Source organism: Falco biarmicus, chromosome 1, assembly GCF_023638135.1.
Source record: "Falco biarmicus isolate bFalBia1 chromosome 1, bFalBia1.pri, whole genome shotgun sequence".
Lineage (NCBI taxonomy): Eukaryota > Metazoa > Chordata > Aves > Falconiformes > Falconidae > Falco > Falco biarmicus.
Window position 1 is genome coordinate 27,365,008 of NC_079288.1, and position 15,976 is coordinate 27,380,983.

Consider the following 15,976-nt stretch of genomic DNA (forward strand, 5'->3'; position numbering starts at 1 on the left):
GGCACCCCGTCAGTTGAGAGGACCCACAGAGAGAGGCTGAGTGTGCAGCCTGTGCACAACTCTCTGCAAGAGCAAAGCCCGGAGAGCTTGCAGTGCCAGGACACCGGCCCTCAGTGTCTCAGCCTCTTCTTGGTTCACTGGAGTGTAGCTCATAGGCAAAGTGCATTTCTCTCCCTTTGCTTTGTGTTTAAGACTTTCAACAGGAGAGCATGTATCCCTGCATGCAGAGAGGGAGGACAGAACATGCTGTGCTGGAAGGCAAACGCCAGAGAAGTGATAACAGCTGGTTAGGAGCCTTTAGAGTGGGAGTCACAGCTGAGGGGGAAATGTGGGTTCCTGTCCCTGGGGTGTTTCCACATCTGGAATAAAAGCAGACTTTTTCAAAAGCTCAGGGAGAAAAGCACTCCTAGCACCCAGGCAGCCCAAGCCAGCTCAGACACCCTGGGCATCCCTGGGATGGGGAGCATGCTGAGTGTCCACCCAGCCACCAGTGACTGGGGCAGGGCTGTGTCCATCATCTCCAGCACATCAGGAAATGGTTGCTGGCTGCCTGGTTTTCCGCTGGGAGGGATGTGGCATCTGCTGGGCAGCCCAGCTGTGAGGGGAGCTGCTGGCCCCCATGGTGGGGTTTGGTGAGCCTGGAGAAAGCCAGACTGCCTAAACTTGAATGTCTTTTCTCTCTCTGTCTCCTGCTGCTTTCGTACCTTTTAGGCTGTTTGTCCGTCATGGCAAGTACGTTCAATTTGGGGTCCCGGGTGCACTGGGGGTGAAGGTCTGGCAGGAGGGACAGCCAGCTCCCTGCTTGGACCATGTCCCTAATTCCAGTGTGAGGACACTGGTTATGGCTGCGTGCTTGTTTTGCAGCCCCTCCCTGCAGGGGTGCGATGCCACAGTGCTGGGTGGTGGGGCTGGGCGTGACAGGGGCCACACCGGGGGTGGGCGGGATGGCTGCTGTGTCCCCTTTGCAGGGTGCTGGTGCACAGATCTGCTGGGAGCAGGCAGCTGCCTTTGGGCTGGGACATCACTCAGATGGGAAGGCGCCTGCTGTTTGGTGGCTTTCCCTGAATTTTCAGCTGAATGCCAGAAGGGCTTGTTTTAAGTTAAAAAAATAGTTTGAACTCAGTTTTACATGGAATTGCGGATCCATATGTGAGTTTTTGGACAATTTTAGTGACATGTGAGTGAGGGCAGAGGAAGGCACACTGCTGTCCTGCCTGGGCTGGCTGTGCCTCTGCGCAGAGCAGCACAGGTGCTGGGATGGGGACCAATGACCAGACTAGCGCCAAGGGCAGTGCCCAGGCACACCGAGAACGTTTGCTTGCGCGTGCTGGGAAACATCTTACAGCACTGCTGTTTTAAAATCTTTTTTAGAACTGGAGATATGTCCTGGCTAACTGGGAAAGGCTCCTAACGCCGCTGGTGGCTGCACCCTCCTGATGCTGCACTTGCCGTGGGGAGACAGGATGGCAGCTCCACGGACAAGCAGGACCACAGCTGAGCCATTTCCCTTTGAGACTTGGATGAACCCAGTGCCTGTCACTGCACACTTACCTTCCCGGCAGACTGCCAACAGCTCCTCTGCCCCAGTGCCTGCTGGGCTGGGGCTCTGCTGTTGCAATTCCTGTAGGATGCTGGAAAAGCAGCCCCCATAGAGAGCGGGGTTTGGCACTGGCAGCGGCCGCAGGTGCCACGTGGCTGCAGATGCTGCTGATGGGCTGGGGGGGCCCCAGGCGGGTCTGCCCCAAGCACGTCCCTTGCCCCTGTAAACAGCATGAGTGCCTTTTGTTGCTCCCTATGCTTTCAAGCATGTTGCCTCTTCCCAAATCCTTTTTGCTTCTGGCAGACCTCTGATGCACATCCCTGTGGAGCCTGACATCTGCTCCCTCTCCGCATGGCTGCAGCACTTGCCACATCTCTCCCTGTGCCCACCCACCCCAGGGAGCACCTGGGGGGGGCAGGGAGACAGGGTCATGCCGGATGGTCTCTGTACAGCCTGTATTTGTGTTTTGCATTCTCCTTTCTCCAGGCTGGTTGCCCCATCCAGCCCCCCTCAGTAGAGGTGGGTCTCTGCCCAAGCCGAGGGCTCTGGAGCTCATCGGTCCCCATCCCAGCACCCAGAGCGTCTCCCCATCCCGGAGCAGAGAAGGGGCTGGAGTGCTGCTCCCCATCCCCTGGGGCTTGGTTTGGGTTTGGGTACTGGCAGCTCTCAATCCTGGGGTGCAGAGCAGAGGCTCCCTGGAGAGATGCAACAGCCAGACTGCAGCCCTGGGCTTGGTCCGTCCAGTCAGCCTTGTGATGTCTTTTTCCTTAATGATTATTGTGGCATTAGTGCTGCTGCTGACGCATTTCTCAAGGAAAAGTAGCCAGAGGAGTATTTCTGGCTGTCCTCCAGCCTTCAACACTCATTCCTCCTGTCACCTAGTGACAAGGCTACGTTTCTCATCTCCAGGTGTCATGTTTTTTGCCCCTTGCTGGAAGAAGAGCTTTATACACCTCAGAAGTGGACAGGGCCAGTCCACAGCCCTGTGTCTATCAGCCCAGCAGAGCTGGAAGGCAAGAAGCCCCCTTGGAGAGCCTCCAGCACTCTGTCCTAGGGGAGGTTTCTTCCCCAGCAGTCAATGTATTACCATGAGTCCAAAGCAAGAGGATTTATATTTTTTATTTGATTCACTCCCTCTATGAATTAAAGCAGTAATATTCTTGGATCTGGGCCATCTCTGATTCCTTCCAAGGCGTTGGGTCATCTCTGCAGGTCAGCCGGATGATGCAAGCACCTCTTCTGTGCAGGCTTCCTACTTGTGTCCAGCTCACCTGTATTCCGCATTTTCTGATCTTTGCTGGGTAGAAATGACACCAGTTGTCTGTCACATCTTTGGTTGGTCTCTTATGGTTTCACTGCAAGGTTTTTCCCAGGCAGCATGACCAGAGGGGATGGTAGGCAGGGATGTGCATGCTTCAGCACGCAGCAATGAAGAGGGGCCTCTCCTTGAGCCATTACATCTATCTGCCAGATCCACAAAGGGATGTGAACTTGCAAGTCTCATCTTAGGTCCCAAAAGGCAAACATTTATGTCCCTGTCCCCAGTGCAGTGTGGGTGAGGGCTTTCTCCGTGGGCAGGGGTGGCTGGGGCTGCTCAGCTCCTGGTGGCCCAGGCAGGGCTCTTGCTGTGCACACTGGCCAGGGAGATGTGGCTTTGCATCCCGTGTCTTGCTGGTGGGATGGTTGGATTTTGCTTTGGCAGATTCTGCGGGCACCAGGCTGGGGATGCTGGGGCATCACATAGTGGCATTCCCTGGAGCTCTGTGGTTTTCACCCTGGGATCTCCAGCACATCTTCTATGCTGTGTGAGACTGGCAGCACTTGTGCCACACCTGCTCCCCTAGCACAGCTTGGCTGAGCTTTTCCGAGGCCTTTGTCTCTCTGCTGACCTGAAGTCTTGGCACTTTCTGGAGTCCTGGGCACACCAGCAGGGTGCTTCATTTTTCAGGAAGATGCCCTTTGAGTCCTTTGCCTCGGCTGGGACCTCACCCAGTGTCAGCCATGAGCTGTGCACAGCAAGCATCACCCCCATATTCTTGGGGCTGAAGGCCGTGCAGGGGCTGAGGAAGGATCTTCTGCCCTAGCTTACAGCTGAAGTGTGGGGAACAAGTTGCATTCCCCCTTTTTACAGAGAAGCTGTTTCAGCCAGGGCTGGGAATGTCACCTCATGACATGAGAAACCCCAGGCACCACTGTGGCTTTCCTTAGGACATGTGCCGGGTCATGGGCAGGATTGCCAACAGAGCTGGGCATCCTGATGCTGACCTGCAGGCATTGCTCCTCCACATGGATGTGGGCACTTCTTGCAACCTCCCATGCCAGGACAGAAAGTTTCCAGCTCTTAAGAAACCACCTGTTCTCATTGGGAGTGGGCACCATCAGCTAAGCCCAGCTGGCATACATGCACCTTGTTAGTGATCACTGGCTGCATTGCCCCATCACATTTAGATTCACCAGATTGCCCAGGTATCTTCTAGGTTGCTTACCTGGGTTACCCACGCAGACTTGATGACCCCAGACCCCGAGCTCTCCACTGCCTCCTGCTCCTTGGATGCTGGGCTTTGCGTATTGCCCTGCCCCCATCTCACCTTGTGTGCTGGCAGGACCCAGGGAGCTGTGTGTTGAGCACAGCACACCTCCCCTTCCCACACACCTCAGAACCCATCTGGACAGCTTGTGGCATCACACCAGGTGACAGGTTTATTTTCAGTTTCTTCATGCCGTAAGCCTTTGTTTAAAAAAATCAGTGCTCCTTCACAAGTTGCTTGGATGAACATTGCCTCTTCATGTACTGGCATTTACTCCTCGCTTTGCTCTTTTTTATAGCCCCCAAGGATGTGGTGGCAACACAAATAGCTTCAACATCTTCCTTTCCTGCAGTGGCACGCTTGTCCCCCTGTCCCTTGGGCTGGCTGCCCTTGTCTCGGCTAGAGCTGGTCTGAGCTGAATGGTGGTGGCCAGCCATCTCCAGGCAAGCCTTCCCAGTGTCACTTCTGAGGCTGGGAGGTGTTCAGTGTTACAGGTGTTTACCGATAAACACCCTCCCTGATCAGCAGTGGAGACTCTTCTCACCAGTGGCATCTTCAGGTGACTTGTCCAGTCATGGCCAAAGAGACCAGAAGGACTTGATGAGCCTTTCTGCTCGTCCATCGTCCTCCCTTAGCTCGCTTAACTAAACCATCTTCTTTCTCTTGTTCATATAATTTTAAGCATCTTTGTCCTATATCACAAGCAGAGCAGCACCTTTTCAAAGACCTGTTCTTACCCTTTTCCAAAGGCAAGACAAAAGGATCACCAGGAGGTAAATTTATACCACACTCTTTTTGCCATTCAGGCTGGTTCTTTGAAGTGAAAAACATATCGGTGTATAAAACTTTGTCCCATTACTTTTCCCCCCTTAAAATCAACATCAGCTGTAACACTGCATTATAATTCAAAGTGCCATTCATTGGCCATTTTTCCTCATCATCCAGTTTATACAAACGGCCACCACTGATTACAGTATTTAACTACGTTGCTTTTAGTTACGTTTCCCACAGAACCAGTCCCTGTTTGTTTCCAGTGTCCCAAAAACACATCCCAACAAGAGATTTCTCTGAAATGCCCCTCCACTTAGACTGACTAGTGCCTGTTTTCTTTTAGTGCGCCTAAGATTTTGTAACAATCTACATGTATATAAACATGTTCAGAAGTTCAGAGTGCACTATACCAGATAGAAATCTATATCTATATCTATACTTGAGTATGTCAGGCGGAAATTTTACCAGATTGTTTCCAGGAGAGCCCTCCGTAACCCAGGCTGGTGGGGCTTTTGCCTGGACTTACGGGCAGGTTTCCTAGAGCCAAAAGGATGCCTTACATCTGACCAGGGGAGCTTTACTTTGGAGCCTTTGGTCTGGGGATCAGAGGTCTTCCCCAAGAATCCCTCAGTGCTGGCTGGAATTCCTGCAATCCCACAGATCCACTGACACTCAATAGCAGTGTCCCATCTGGGTTGCCAGAAAACAACACCGTAAAGTTGGTCACGGAGAAAAACCCTCTAAGACTTGCTTGGAAGTTTCAGAAGGCCGGCATTCTTTATGGCAGTGCTGGGGGCACGGGGGAATGTTTCCTCTGAGCGTGCTCACCCAGTTACTCGAGGGTACGCACTATGGACAGCAGAGCACTTGCACACTCAGTGCATTACATATGCATTTTCAGTCAGGCACAGGATGGGTTACAAGTTTCTTGCTTTAATGCAAACGAGCACACACCCTCAGACAGCACTGCTGAGGTTTTTTACTAGCTCCCCACGCTCCCCAAGCAGGGTCTTGCCCTCTCTCGGGGGTCTATCTGAGTCAGAGGTTGTGATTTCCCCCCACAACAATTACCTTTGTCCGACTTCCAACCAACGTTCTGCGGATCGCAGCACTCTATCGGCTTGTCTCCTCCTGTGGCCACAACGTCCTCACCCAGAGGCTCTTTCTGCATCACTGAAGAGAACGGAGATCTTTTCCCCATCCATTCTTTGTTCCCCATCCTTCCCAAGGCTGACTCCCTGGATGAGAGGTCCCTTAATTTGTCACTTCTAACAGCTTTAGAGAGTCAGCTTGGCCTAACCTTTGTGCGCAGGTGTGTTTAACGTAGAGCTAAACACCAAATCAGAGCGTGGTAACTGGGGAGCTCAGACATCTTGTCCCTTCTATGGCAAAAGTCTTTCAACAGATAAAGGTGAAGGCCTTTTGCTGAGCCAGCCACCTTCCCTTACTCTGTCATAAATGTGTATGTAATGGTATCTATACCTCATCCCCAGCCCCAGCCTTGTATGTCCCTGCATGTCCATGTGCCCCCCCCGCCCTGTGTGCATCCCCCCAGACCCATATGTCCCCCCCATTCCCATGTGCTCCCCCAGCCCTGTGTGTCCCTGCACCCCTGTGTGCCTCCTAGCCCTGTGTGCATCCCCTCAGCCCCATATGCCCCCCCAGCCCTGTGTTTCCCCTGTCAGCCCCATGTGTCCCTGCACCTCCATGTGCCCCCCCAGGTCCCATGTGTCCCCCCAGCACTGTGTGCATCTCTCCTCACCCCATGTGCCCTTTCAGCCCCATGCGCCCTCCCAGCCCCATGTGTCCCCCACCAGCCGTGTGTCCCTGCACGCCCTGTGTGCGCACCAGCCCATGTGTATCCCTCCCAGCCCCTATATGCTCTCCCCTCCGTGTCCCGTCCCGTCCCCCCCCCATCCCTGCATACACCCCCAGCTCTTGGCTGCACTCTCCTGGTCGGTTCTGCATCACCCCAAAGGAAAGCAGGAGCTGCCAGGAGGGCACGGTGAGGGGCACCACAGTAAAACCAGCACATGGCTGAGGCATGGGGCAGGAGCTGCTGTTCCGCCTCCACTGAGCTGGACCCGGCTGCTGGAACACATTCGACGGGCTAACAACTGTGGAGAAATGGCGAGAGCATCGGAAGCAGCGCAATGTTATTGGGAAACTGTGACAGGTGGACAGTGGGTGGTTTATACCAGCGCCGGGGCTGCTTCACCCTGAGCCTGTTTGTTTCTAAAATGATGTATGTGTAGGTCTTCTTCAAGATGACCTTCAAGATGACGGGATGGGGTGGCAGGAGGGACCGACCTGTCTTGCCGCAGCAGTATGTACCCGAGGGGCCACACAGTTTCTCTCCCAGACTTTTGATCTTTGCAATGGAACAAGGTATTTGTGTGTCAGGACAGTGGCAGCCCCCCTCCTCCCCCAGCCCAGCCCTGTGCTCTCAGCCGCACCACAGTACTGCATCAACACGGCACAGTGAGCTCTGGCTCCTCTCCCTCGTCCGATCTTCTAACAATTGATAGCAGCTTTATTTTCCACATCACTCACGGCACGGCTAAAGGCATGCACTACTCGTGCCAAGCAGGTTTGCACAGCAAGGATGCGAGTGTCTCTAAGCAAGGCGTGTTCACAGCTTGTACAGTCGGACAGCAATCCCTCTGCAGCGGCACTCCTCCGTCTTCACCAGGAGTCAGGGTTCACCTCCAAACCGGAGGAGTCTGGCCCCTTCCAGCCCACGGGACTCAGCGGCGGGTCCCATTCTCCCTGCTGGGGATCAGGTTTTCCTGCCTGCAGAGAGAACGGGCTCCGCGCCGCTTCCGACGAGATGCTCTGACACAACAGGAGCCGGTAGCCGGGGAGCTGCCGCCAGCATGTGCAGCCACCAGGGGAGATGCGGGGGGCAGTTGGCTGTGAGGAAGGTGATGGCAGCTTCTCTTCTGCCTGCCCCAGTGCTTTGTCAGGGCACGGGCAGGAAGCTGAAGCAGTCTGTGCCCCTGGACATCCCACTGGGCTACAGGACAGGTGACGCGCACACCACTTCTGCTTGCAGGTCTCGTGTTATTTTCTCTGGCCAAATGCAGACAGCAAGGCGCTGGAGAGTGTAAGCAGGTAGAGAAAAAAAGACAATGGGTTTCCTTCCTGCACTGGTGCCATGTGCAGGGCTGCCTGCCCAGCGTGCCAAAAGCCATCCCCACTGGAATCTCGCTCACTGTGGGGCCAGAACTCTGTGAGTCTGCAGCAGAGCACTGCAGGCAGGATGTGTCCCTAAAGTGGGCTGCAAGGAGGGGTGACAACTGGAGATGGTCCCCCGCCTACAGGACTGTGCTGACTTAGCCCTGCTGCCTCCTGGCACAGCCAAAGTCACAGCTTCAGAAATATAACTTAAAATGATCAGGTCATCGAGCCTCAAAGAGCCTCTGAGCCCTTTTCCAAGTGGCTCTTCAGGTGTGATTTAATTGCAATGTGAACAAAGATGCTGAGGATACATAAACCATCTGCCCAGCTCACTGGCCCTGGTCTCAGGCTGACCCAAGCAGGGGTCCCTGCCCACCCATGGCTCTGCTCCTAACCTGCTTGAAGGACCCTGGCGTCCAGACGAGCTTGTACACCATGTAGAAGGGGATGCAGATGAAGGACGATGCTCCTATGAGGTACCCCACCAAGATACTCCACTCAGGGTACTGATAGTCAAAGAGTGTCAGAGGTGGCTGGTCCAGGAGGGAGCTGATAACTATGAACTGTATCGAATGAAGTGGAGCCTGTTAGGGAAGGATGCTCATGGGGCCAGACCGTGGCAGGACATGCCCTGCTGCTGCTCACAAGCAGGCACAGGGCAATAGTAGGGCCATACAGCCCACAAAACCCACGTGCACATGACATGGGTGCCAGGAAAGCTCTTCCATTATGGCCAAGCATAGCCAGCAGACCAGACCCATTGGCTCCCCATGGAGAGCATATCAGCTGTGACATCTCCACAGCCCCGGCACTGATGCCAGCTCATCCCATAGGTTAACAACATCCACGTCCCACTGCCACTGCTGCTTTCCCAACCATGAAAGGTCAGTGTGGACATTGCAGTGACATTTCCCAGACTGCTGCCTCTCACTAGGTGTGGGCTAGAAGGTCTTCGTCTAACAAACCCACTGAGACAGTGGCTTGCAAAGGCTGCACGTCCCCATGCTGAAATGAAATCATCTGCTGTCTGCTTTGATGATAATACTTCTCTCTTAATAACCAGGGCAAAGCGCTTGGAGCTGTAATTAATCCTCACAAGGCCTCTTCTCCTGGAGATCCGTCGAGATTAGACCCCTCTGCCTCTTGCAAACGGCAGCCTTTGAAGTGCCGGGGGAGCTGGCATTTCAAAGGGGATGGATCCAGCCTGGTGCACAGTGCCACAGTGCTGTCAAGAGATGTACCTATGCCTGGCCATGCCAGTGCAAGCGTGGGACACTGCCGACCAGGAGGATAAAACAAGGCTGCACTTGCATCCATGTGAGCACCCAGCTGCTGGCTCCCAGCTTTGCCCCGGAGCTGCAGAAGAGGCTAGAAAATCTACTTCCAGATCCCTTTCGTGGTGAAACCCTCTGTCCCAGGGGCTGTGGGCAGCTTGTCATTGCCTGTGGCTGGAGGAGCAGTACGGGGAGCCGGCAGGGCAGGCTGGCACAAGGTCCTACAACCTCGGCCAGGACCCCGGTCTACCCTCCCAGCAGCTTGTTCACCTCATGTGAGCAAGAGGGGAGTAACCAGCACCGTGGCTGCCCAGGGAGCTGGGCAGCAGCAGCAGCCAGTGAGGGAAGAGCAGCTCCTCTGCAGGGCACTCGGGGGGAGGCTGGCATCTGTCTTTAATCTGGGCTGTAATACTCACCGCTAACAAGGCAGGGCTGATGGCGACCCAGCACACCTTCCAGAACATCCCTGGCATGAAGCCCAGCATGGCTTTCACATCGTGGGAGAACCTCTGTATCCCTGTCAGCGGAGAGAGCTGTCATGGCCCCAGAGACCCGCGGAGGATGTGGGTACAGGGAGATTTATGGCTACATGGCCACAACACCCTCTGTGGCCCATCCCAGCCTTGCCAGGAGTCACACGCTTCTGCCCCTGAATGCCCTGGCATATACTCATGAGCATAAGGTTAAACACCCACGCAGGTACCTGCAGGATGATTTTTATGAAACAGGCAGTTTCTTACCATAAAACCAGGAGACAGCTATTGTTTCCAGTAGCACCACTGCCAGGATTGAGCAGCCAGCACCAAACTCCTCCAGCAGCTTCACCACGTAGGCTCCCCCCTGGAACAGCACAAGAGAGGAGAGGGAAGCTGCAGACCTTGCAGGAATGCGAGGCAGGTTTTTGGCACCGGCAGTTGTTGGAGATATAAGCAGATGTGTGGTGGGGATGGGAGCGGAGTAGTGCCCGGTACTCACGTAGGTGAGGGTGCTCAGGGAGCCCAGGAAACAGACTGTGATGAGGCCGAGGACAAAGAGCTCCCGTCGCCCAGCCAGGACCTGGGGGTACTCATCCATCACAGCTGTGATGACGGCCTCCAAGCCCCCAAACTGCAAAGGAAATACAGTGTGGGGTGGAAAAATGAGACATGGGGATGGTTCTGCTCCCCCCATAGCCCCCTCTGCCTGTGAGCAGAGTGGGGACATCCCATCCCCTCCCTCCCTCCCTGCGCTAGCCATGCTCAGAGGGCTTGGCAGGCAGCCCTCCTTCCCGAGGCCATAGCTCCCCTTGTCACCCCACTATTAGCCATCAGACACAGACATCCCCAGTAACTGCTGGGGACACAGCCCCAGGCTCCACTGAGGTGCCTACCGTGCTGTCCAGCCCCAGCGTTATCATCATCAGGAAGAATATGATGGCGAAGAAGGTGGATCCCACCATGTTGGCGATTGCTTCAGGGTAGGTGATAAAGAGGAGGCTTGGTCCTAGGAGAGTACACTGGTTTGGTTTGCCATTCCCTGCTCTGGCACAGCTCTGGGCACTGGGGAATGCTCTTGGGGAAGATGCCCCAAAGCCAGAGTGGCTGTGCCTGGTCCCAGCTGTGATACAGGGGCTGGACACCTCGCTGCTCTCTGCCCCTGGGAATGGCTCCTGGACACAAGCCCCCATGCCCCAGCAGACCTCAGGGCTGGCCATCACCCCGGCCTCCCTCGGTCATGATGGGCTAGGGGGGGCTAGGGCAGCTGGGCACCACAGGCTGGGACTGGGCAGTTGCACTGGAGGGGGGCGAACCTTTATCTCTCGCGACATCCTCCACTTCCACATCCCTCATCTCAGCCATGTAGCCCAGCACAGTGAAGATGACAAAGCCTGAGAGGAAGCTGGTGAGGCAGTTCACTGCACTGGTGACGAGTGCGTCCCTGGAATGCCGAAAGCAGAGACATGTCCTGCAGCAGAATTCCCCCTCCAGCTCAGCTCTCACCCTGGTTCAGCTGCCCTGGTTGCCCGCACCCTTGCCAGTTCCCTCTCCTGGCCCTGCACACCAAAACCGCCAGTAAAATGGGGAAAGATGCTCAGCACATGGCTATGCGGCACAGGAGCTATCGGGATGTGGCTCCACTGCAGCCATGCTTGGTGTAGCCCCCATGCCCGCAGGCTGCAGCCCCCATGCCCAGCACAGCCCCTGTGCCCACAGGGACCCATGGCTGTGGGAGCTCACCGGTAGCAGTTGTTGTGGAAATGGTTGTAACTGGCCAGAGCAAGAAGTACACCAAATCCAGGGCCCAAGGAGAAGAAAATCTGTGCAGCAGCATCAACCCAAACCTGGCATGAGAAGCAACAGGCAGGCTGGAGAATGGGCAGGGCAGGGGTTCCCTGGGGCAAGGATGGGGCTGGGAGGTGCCCCACAGTGTGCCCACCCCATGGCACAGAGATGGGGTCTGTGCTGGCACATGCTGCCAGACCTCCTCTCTTGCCTGCCCCATCCCCCCTTGAGAGGTCCCTGGAGCATGGGACCTGCTGCAGGATGGAGGGAGCTTGTTTCCACCCTCACATCCTGCAGCCAGAATTAAGCAACAGCATCTGTGTTTGCCCATGCCCAGTGTGGGGACAAAGTCAAGGGGAGCCCCAAGACCCCCATTCCCACCCCTGCCTGGGCAGGTTCAGTGCTGGCAGCATGGTCTTTATTACCTTTAATGAGAATTCTCAAGTGCTGCCTGGTAATTACCCACAGAAAGCCTATTGTCAGGCCAGGGTGAGAACATGGCACAAACAAAACCCAGCAGCAATGAGATGGGTGATTCAATTATAGATTTACATTTCCAAGAGCCTGTCTGGGATGTCTTGTTTCTGTAGGAACTAGGGCCCCATCGCCCTGCAGCACTTTGACAGGGCCAGACCTGGGCAGGGGGGTGTGTGTGTCCTGGGGAGGGGGTCTGGGTGCTGCCACCCCCACACTGGGAGGCAGCCAGTGCCAGGGTGGTGTGTCCCACCGCACACTCACCGCGGTGCTCAGGAGCTTGCTCCAGTCCGGGCGCAGGTAGAAGACAACTCCCCTCCAGGCGCCGGGCAGGGTGGCCCCCCGGACCAGAAGCATGAGCAGGACAATGTAGGGCAGCGTGGCTGTCACCCACACCACCTGGAGAGAGGCAGCTGTCAGCCCGCAGCACCGGCAAAGCTGCTGCACCAAGAGCTCAAACCCACTGGTCGGGCATGGCCAGCTCACTTGTGGCTGCCTGGGGTGGCTCAGGGGGGGTGGAGGCAATATCCTGTGTTTAAGCAGCCAGGTGAGCTGCAAGACCCCACCAAGGCTCGGTCCCTCCTGCCATAGAGGGGAAGCGGCATGCCAGGCTGCGAGCCTCTCCATGCTGGGGGCTCCGGCATGTCTGTGCCCGGGCAGGGCTGGCGCCAGAGCCCTCTTTCTTACCTTCCCAGAGGTTTTCACCCCTTTCCAGAGGCTGAAGTACACAATCGTGAAGATGAGGAAGAGGCAGAGGAGCAGCTGCCAGTGGATCCCCCCCACGTCGTACAGACCCCCAGACTTCTGGATCTCCAGGACTTTCCTCCTGCAGGCAGGGATCCCCACGGCCGGGGAGGGGTCTCAGGCCAGCGTGGTGCTGCTGGCTCTGACCTTGCAGGCAGCCGGGGAGCTGGGTCAGCTCTGAGCAGGCAGTCCCATGCTTACCTCTCCCCAGCACACCAAGAACAGGGACAGCTCCCCAAGAGCGTCCCCCTGTGAAAGCCTGCACCCAGGCACCCCGGTCCTGCTCCCCATGCAGCAGACCCAAGTGCCTCCATGGCGATGTGCACCAGCTTAAACACATCATCCACGTATGTGCACTTACATATAAAACTCCTCAGCAGGGGACCTGGAGAAGTTGGTCCAGGTCACGTTGCTCCTCCCAAAGTAGTTGGTGCAGTTGGGTGTGTTCCAGGGGTTGTCGCAGCTTGCCCAGGGCAGCGTGCCCGAGAAGGACGAACAGAAGTAGTAGAGAGCCCAGGCGATGATGGTGTTGTAGTAGAAGGAGACGTACAGGCCAATGATGCAAATGGCGAAGCCGATGCCTGGCGAAAGAGGGGGACAGACTCAGCAGACCATGCTGGTCCAGCCCTCTTGCTGCCCCCCGGGACGTGGCTGTGGGGACCTGCACTGCCTGCACGGCCCCGCTCACCAACACCACGGGTCCCCAGGTGTGCAGCAGTGGCCCTTACCTTTAAAGATGGGGCAGATGCGCTTCCAGATGGGGATGGCACCCATCCTGTGGAACTGCCCCAGGGCCAGCTCCATGTAGAAGAGGGGCACCCCTCCAAAAACAGCCATCAGTGTGTATGGGATGAGAAAGGCTCCTGTGGGACAAGGAGCAGAGCGGCTGTGAGCACTGCAGTCCCATGCAGCACAGGCAGGCTGCAGGTGGAGGTCCACTACAGCTGTCCCTCCCAGTGCTGCGGGGATGTGTCCCAGAGCAACATGTTTGGGTTTGGTTGTGTGTTTGCAAGATGCTTCGCAAATTATCTCCTCAGAGGGGCTCACAGACATGAGGACCCCACTTGGTGCCCCAGCTTCCTGGGCTGCTGCATCAGTCCCTGCTGGCATCCCAGCCTTCGTGGGAAGGGATCGTTTGGCTGGGATGGTACAAAGATCAATACAAACCATCAGGGTGCAGGAGATGGGGCACGAAGCACCTCTCAGATCTAGAAGGGTTTTGGAGAAAATCCTGCTGAATATGCACAGCAGCCCCAAGACACAAATAATTAACACTGTAATCTGCATTATTCATAACAATGTCATCTTTACCAGGACTATGCTTGTACCCCATGGAGGTTTTGGAACTGGAGTTGCTCTCTGCACTCATCAGAACAGCCTTGCTGGGATTAGTTCGTTTAACCCCCATGGCTCCTCTCTCTGAGAGCCCTACATGTGCTGGGGCAGGCGTGCGGGATGGCATCCCCAGCATCCTCCCACAGCCCCCCATTTGCCTGACAAGGCTGCTGGCCCAGAGGTGCTACGTTCCTGTTAACAGGACTGCCTTGAGGATTTCTCTTCTAGGAGCAGCTCCAGCTGATGAGTGAGCCCACCATCAGCCTGGATCAGCGCTCCTGCTTGTGTGGCTCATGGCTGTGCTTTCCAAGAGCTGCGATGGGAACTTCTCACCTCCTGTGTGCATGGGGCTGGAGAGGAAACCATCTGCCTGAACCACATCAGTGAAGAGTGGCTAAAGTTTGCTCCTGGTCCCACAGGAGTAAATCGCAAATAACTGTGCTTCAGTGTGGGCACCTGGGATCCACAGTTTAGCCTTGAGTACGGTACTAATTATCTCTTCCTCATTTTCCCAAGCAGTAGAGGACGTTACCCAAATGCCAACTTTGGCAATTAAATCCACTGTGCTTTTGCGAACAGCACGAAATTTTCATTCCTCATTTTTAATTTCCATGCAAGAGGTTTTTCTGCTCTGCTCTATTTAAAGCAATGTATTTAAGCGTCTTTTACTCAAGGTTTTCTCCTTCATACAGCTTTTGTATCTTAACTTTCTGTTGATCACTCACAGGATTGAACACCCTGAGCCCTGTGTGGCACTGAGCTGCACGTCCCGGGGAGCCAGGATTGCTCCGCAGGGTCCGGCACTGCTGGCTGCATGGCTGGGATCTGCGGCAGGCAGATGGGATGCTTGTGAGGGTTATTTTAAGTAATCAGAAAGGGTTTTCACAAAGTCACAAGATCATGAAGTGTATGAACCTCCCACCCCAAATTTACGGATTCTTAATCCTTTCATGCAGTTTGGACCACGCTAGTTTTGTCTTTGTGATCCCAGAGCTGCTAATGCACTTCTAACTACACCAGGGAAGGAGTGAATGATGCCGGGGAAGGAGCAGGTGGAGGAGGATTTCAAAAGAAGAAAGACACAAAACAGAAAAGAGACAAATGTCAGGAGAAGTTGGGTTGGTCTCTAAACTGCCCTGTCTGGAGAGGAGCAGCTAGAGACAAAGAAAGAAAAGAAAAAACAATTTTTTCAGCATTGGAAAGATGGAAACCAGGTTTCTTTTCTCCGAAAGAAGACTTAAATAACCCTAGTGTGTCCTTACCCCCTCCGTTTTGGTAGCAGATGTAAGGGAACCGCCAGACGTTGCCCAGATCGACAGCAAATCCGATGACCGAGAGGAGGAAATCCATTTTCTTGCTCCACTTGTCCCTGGGGTGGGTTCGGAGCCCCAGGGGTGTGGGGCCAGCCAGGGGACCTGGGGCCATGCCCTGCTGGGGAGGGCTGGTGGCAGGTGCTGGGCAGGGCTGCTCTGCCATCCTGCTGCCCTGGAAAATCCTGCAGAATTCAAGCTGAGTAACTTGGGGCCGTGAAGGATTTTTCTGTTGCTGATGACAGATCCAAGGAGGGGAGGGTCAGGCTGATGCTTCCCCACCTCCCACTGGAAACCCACAGCACTGAGAACAGCCGGCGGAGAAACCCATCCTCTGATCAAAGGCAGGAGGGGGGAGAGCAGTTTTCTCAGCACAGGGCTGAGGCGTGGGGACCAGCCTCACTGCACAGCTTTCTGTCCCCTCTGCTCCCTGGGTCTGCACCCGGGCAGCTGCATGTTGAGGCTGGGGTGGAGTGGGTGAAATGGAACCGTATTTGCACACAGAGGTGGTACTCCATCCTCCCGACAAAGAGTTCTTTCTTTTTCCTTGGTGTATTTT

The 15,976-nt window shown here is 55.4% G+C and overlaps 2 protein-coding genes across 10 annotated transcripts in view; one reads left to right on the plus strand and one right to left on the minus strand.

Annotated features, from left to right (window-relative positions):
* The window catches only part of AIFM3 (apoptosis inducing factor mitochondria associated 3), a 53,683-nt gene extending 48,030 nt beyond the window's left edge, over positions 1–5,653 (plus strand). For 3 of the 9 annotated variants that reach the window (XM_056325241.1, XM_056325270.1, XM_056325210.1), the window contains 2 exons: positions 712–732; positions 1,372–5,653. In XM_056325241.1, the coding sequence (XP_056181216.1) occupies positions 712–732; positions 1,372–1,411 (61 nt within the window). In that variant the 3' untranslated portion in view covers positions 1,412–5,653. The remainder of the gene's footprint in view (positions 1–711; positions 733–1,371) is intronic. The other 6 variants (XM_056325252.1, XM_056325217.1, XM_056325233.1 and 3 more) reach the window with 3 other exon arrangements.
* A 1,123-nt stretch (positions 5,654–6,776) lies between these two features.
* Positions 6,777–15,589, minus strand: LOC130143912 (sodium-dependent serotonin transporter-like). Its single transcript, XM_056326865.1, has 13 exons — positions 15,370–15,589; positions 13,501–13,635; positions 13,134–13,353; positions 12,716–12,854; positions 12,293–12,427; positions 11,510–11,613; positions 11,083–11,210; positions 10,663–10,775; positions 10,269–10,400; positions 10,034–10,133; positions 9,710–9,810; positions 8,415–8,582; positions 6,777–7,936 (listed from the first exon to the last, which is right to left on the minus strand). The coding sequence occupies exons 1-13, from the start codon at positions 15,581–15,583 to the stop codon at positions 7,856–7,858; spliced, it is 1,770 nt and encodes a 589-aa protein (XP_056182840.1). The 5' UTR covers positions 15,584–15,589; the 3' UTR covers positions 6,777–7,855.
* Positions 15,590–15,976: the final 387 nt, after the last annotated feature.

Excerpts from the sequence above, each read along its gene's own strand:
- LOC130143912 (XM_056326865.1), bottom strand. The coding sequence starts at position 15,583 with ATGGCAGAGCAGCCCTGCCCAGCACCTGCCACCAGCCCTCCCCAGCAG. Across the intron at positions 10,776-11,082 it reads GGATGTCGCGAGAGATAAAG|GACCAAGCCTCCTCTTTATC; the intron begins GTTCGCCCCCCT and ends GTACTCTCCTAG. Across the intron at positions 10,401-10,662 it reads CGCTGGGGCTGGACAGCACG|TTTGGGGGCTTGGAGGCCGT; the intron begins GTAGGCACCTCA and ends TTTCCTTTGCAG.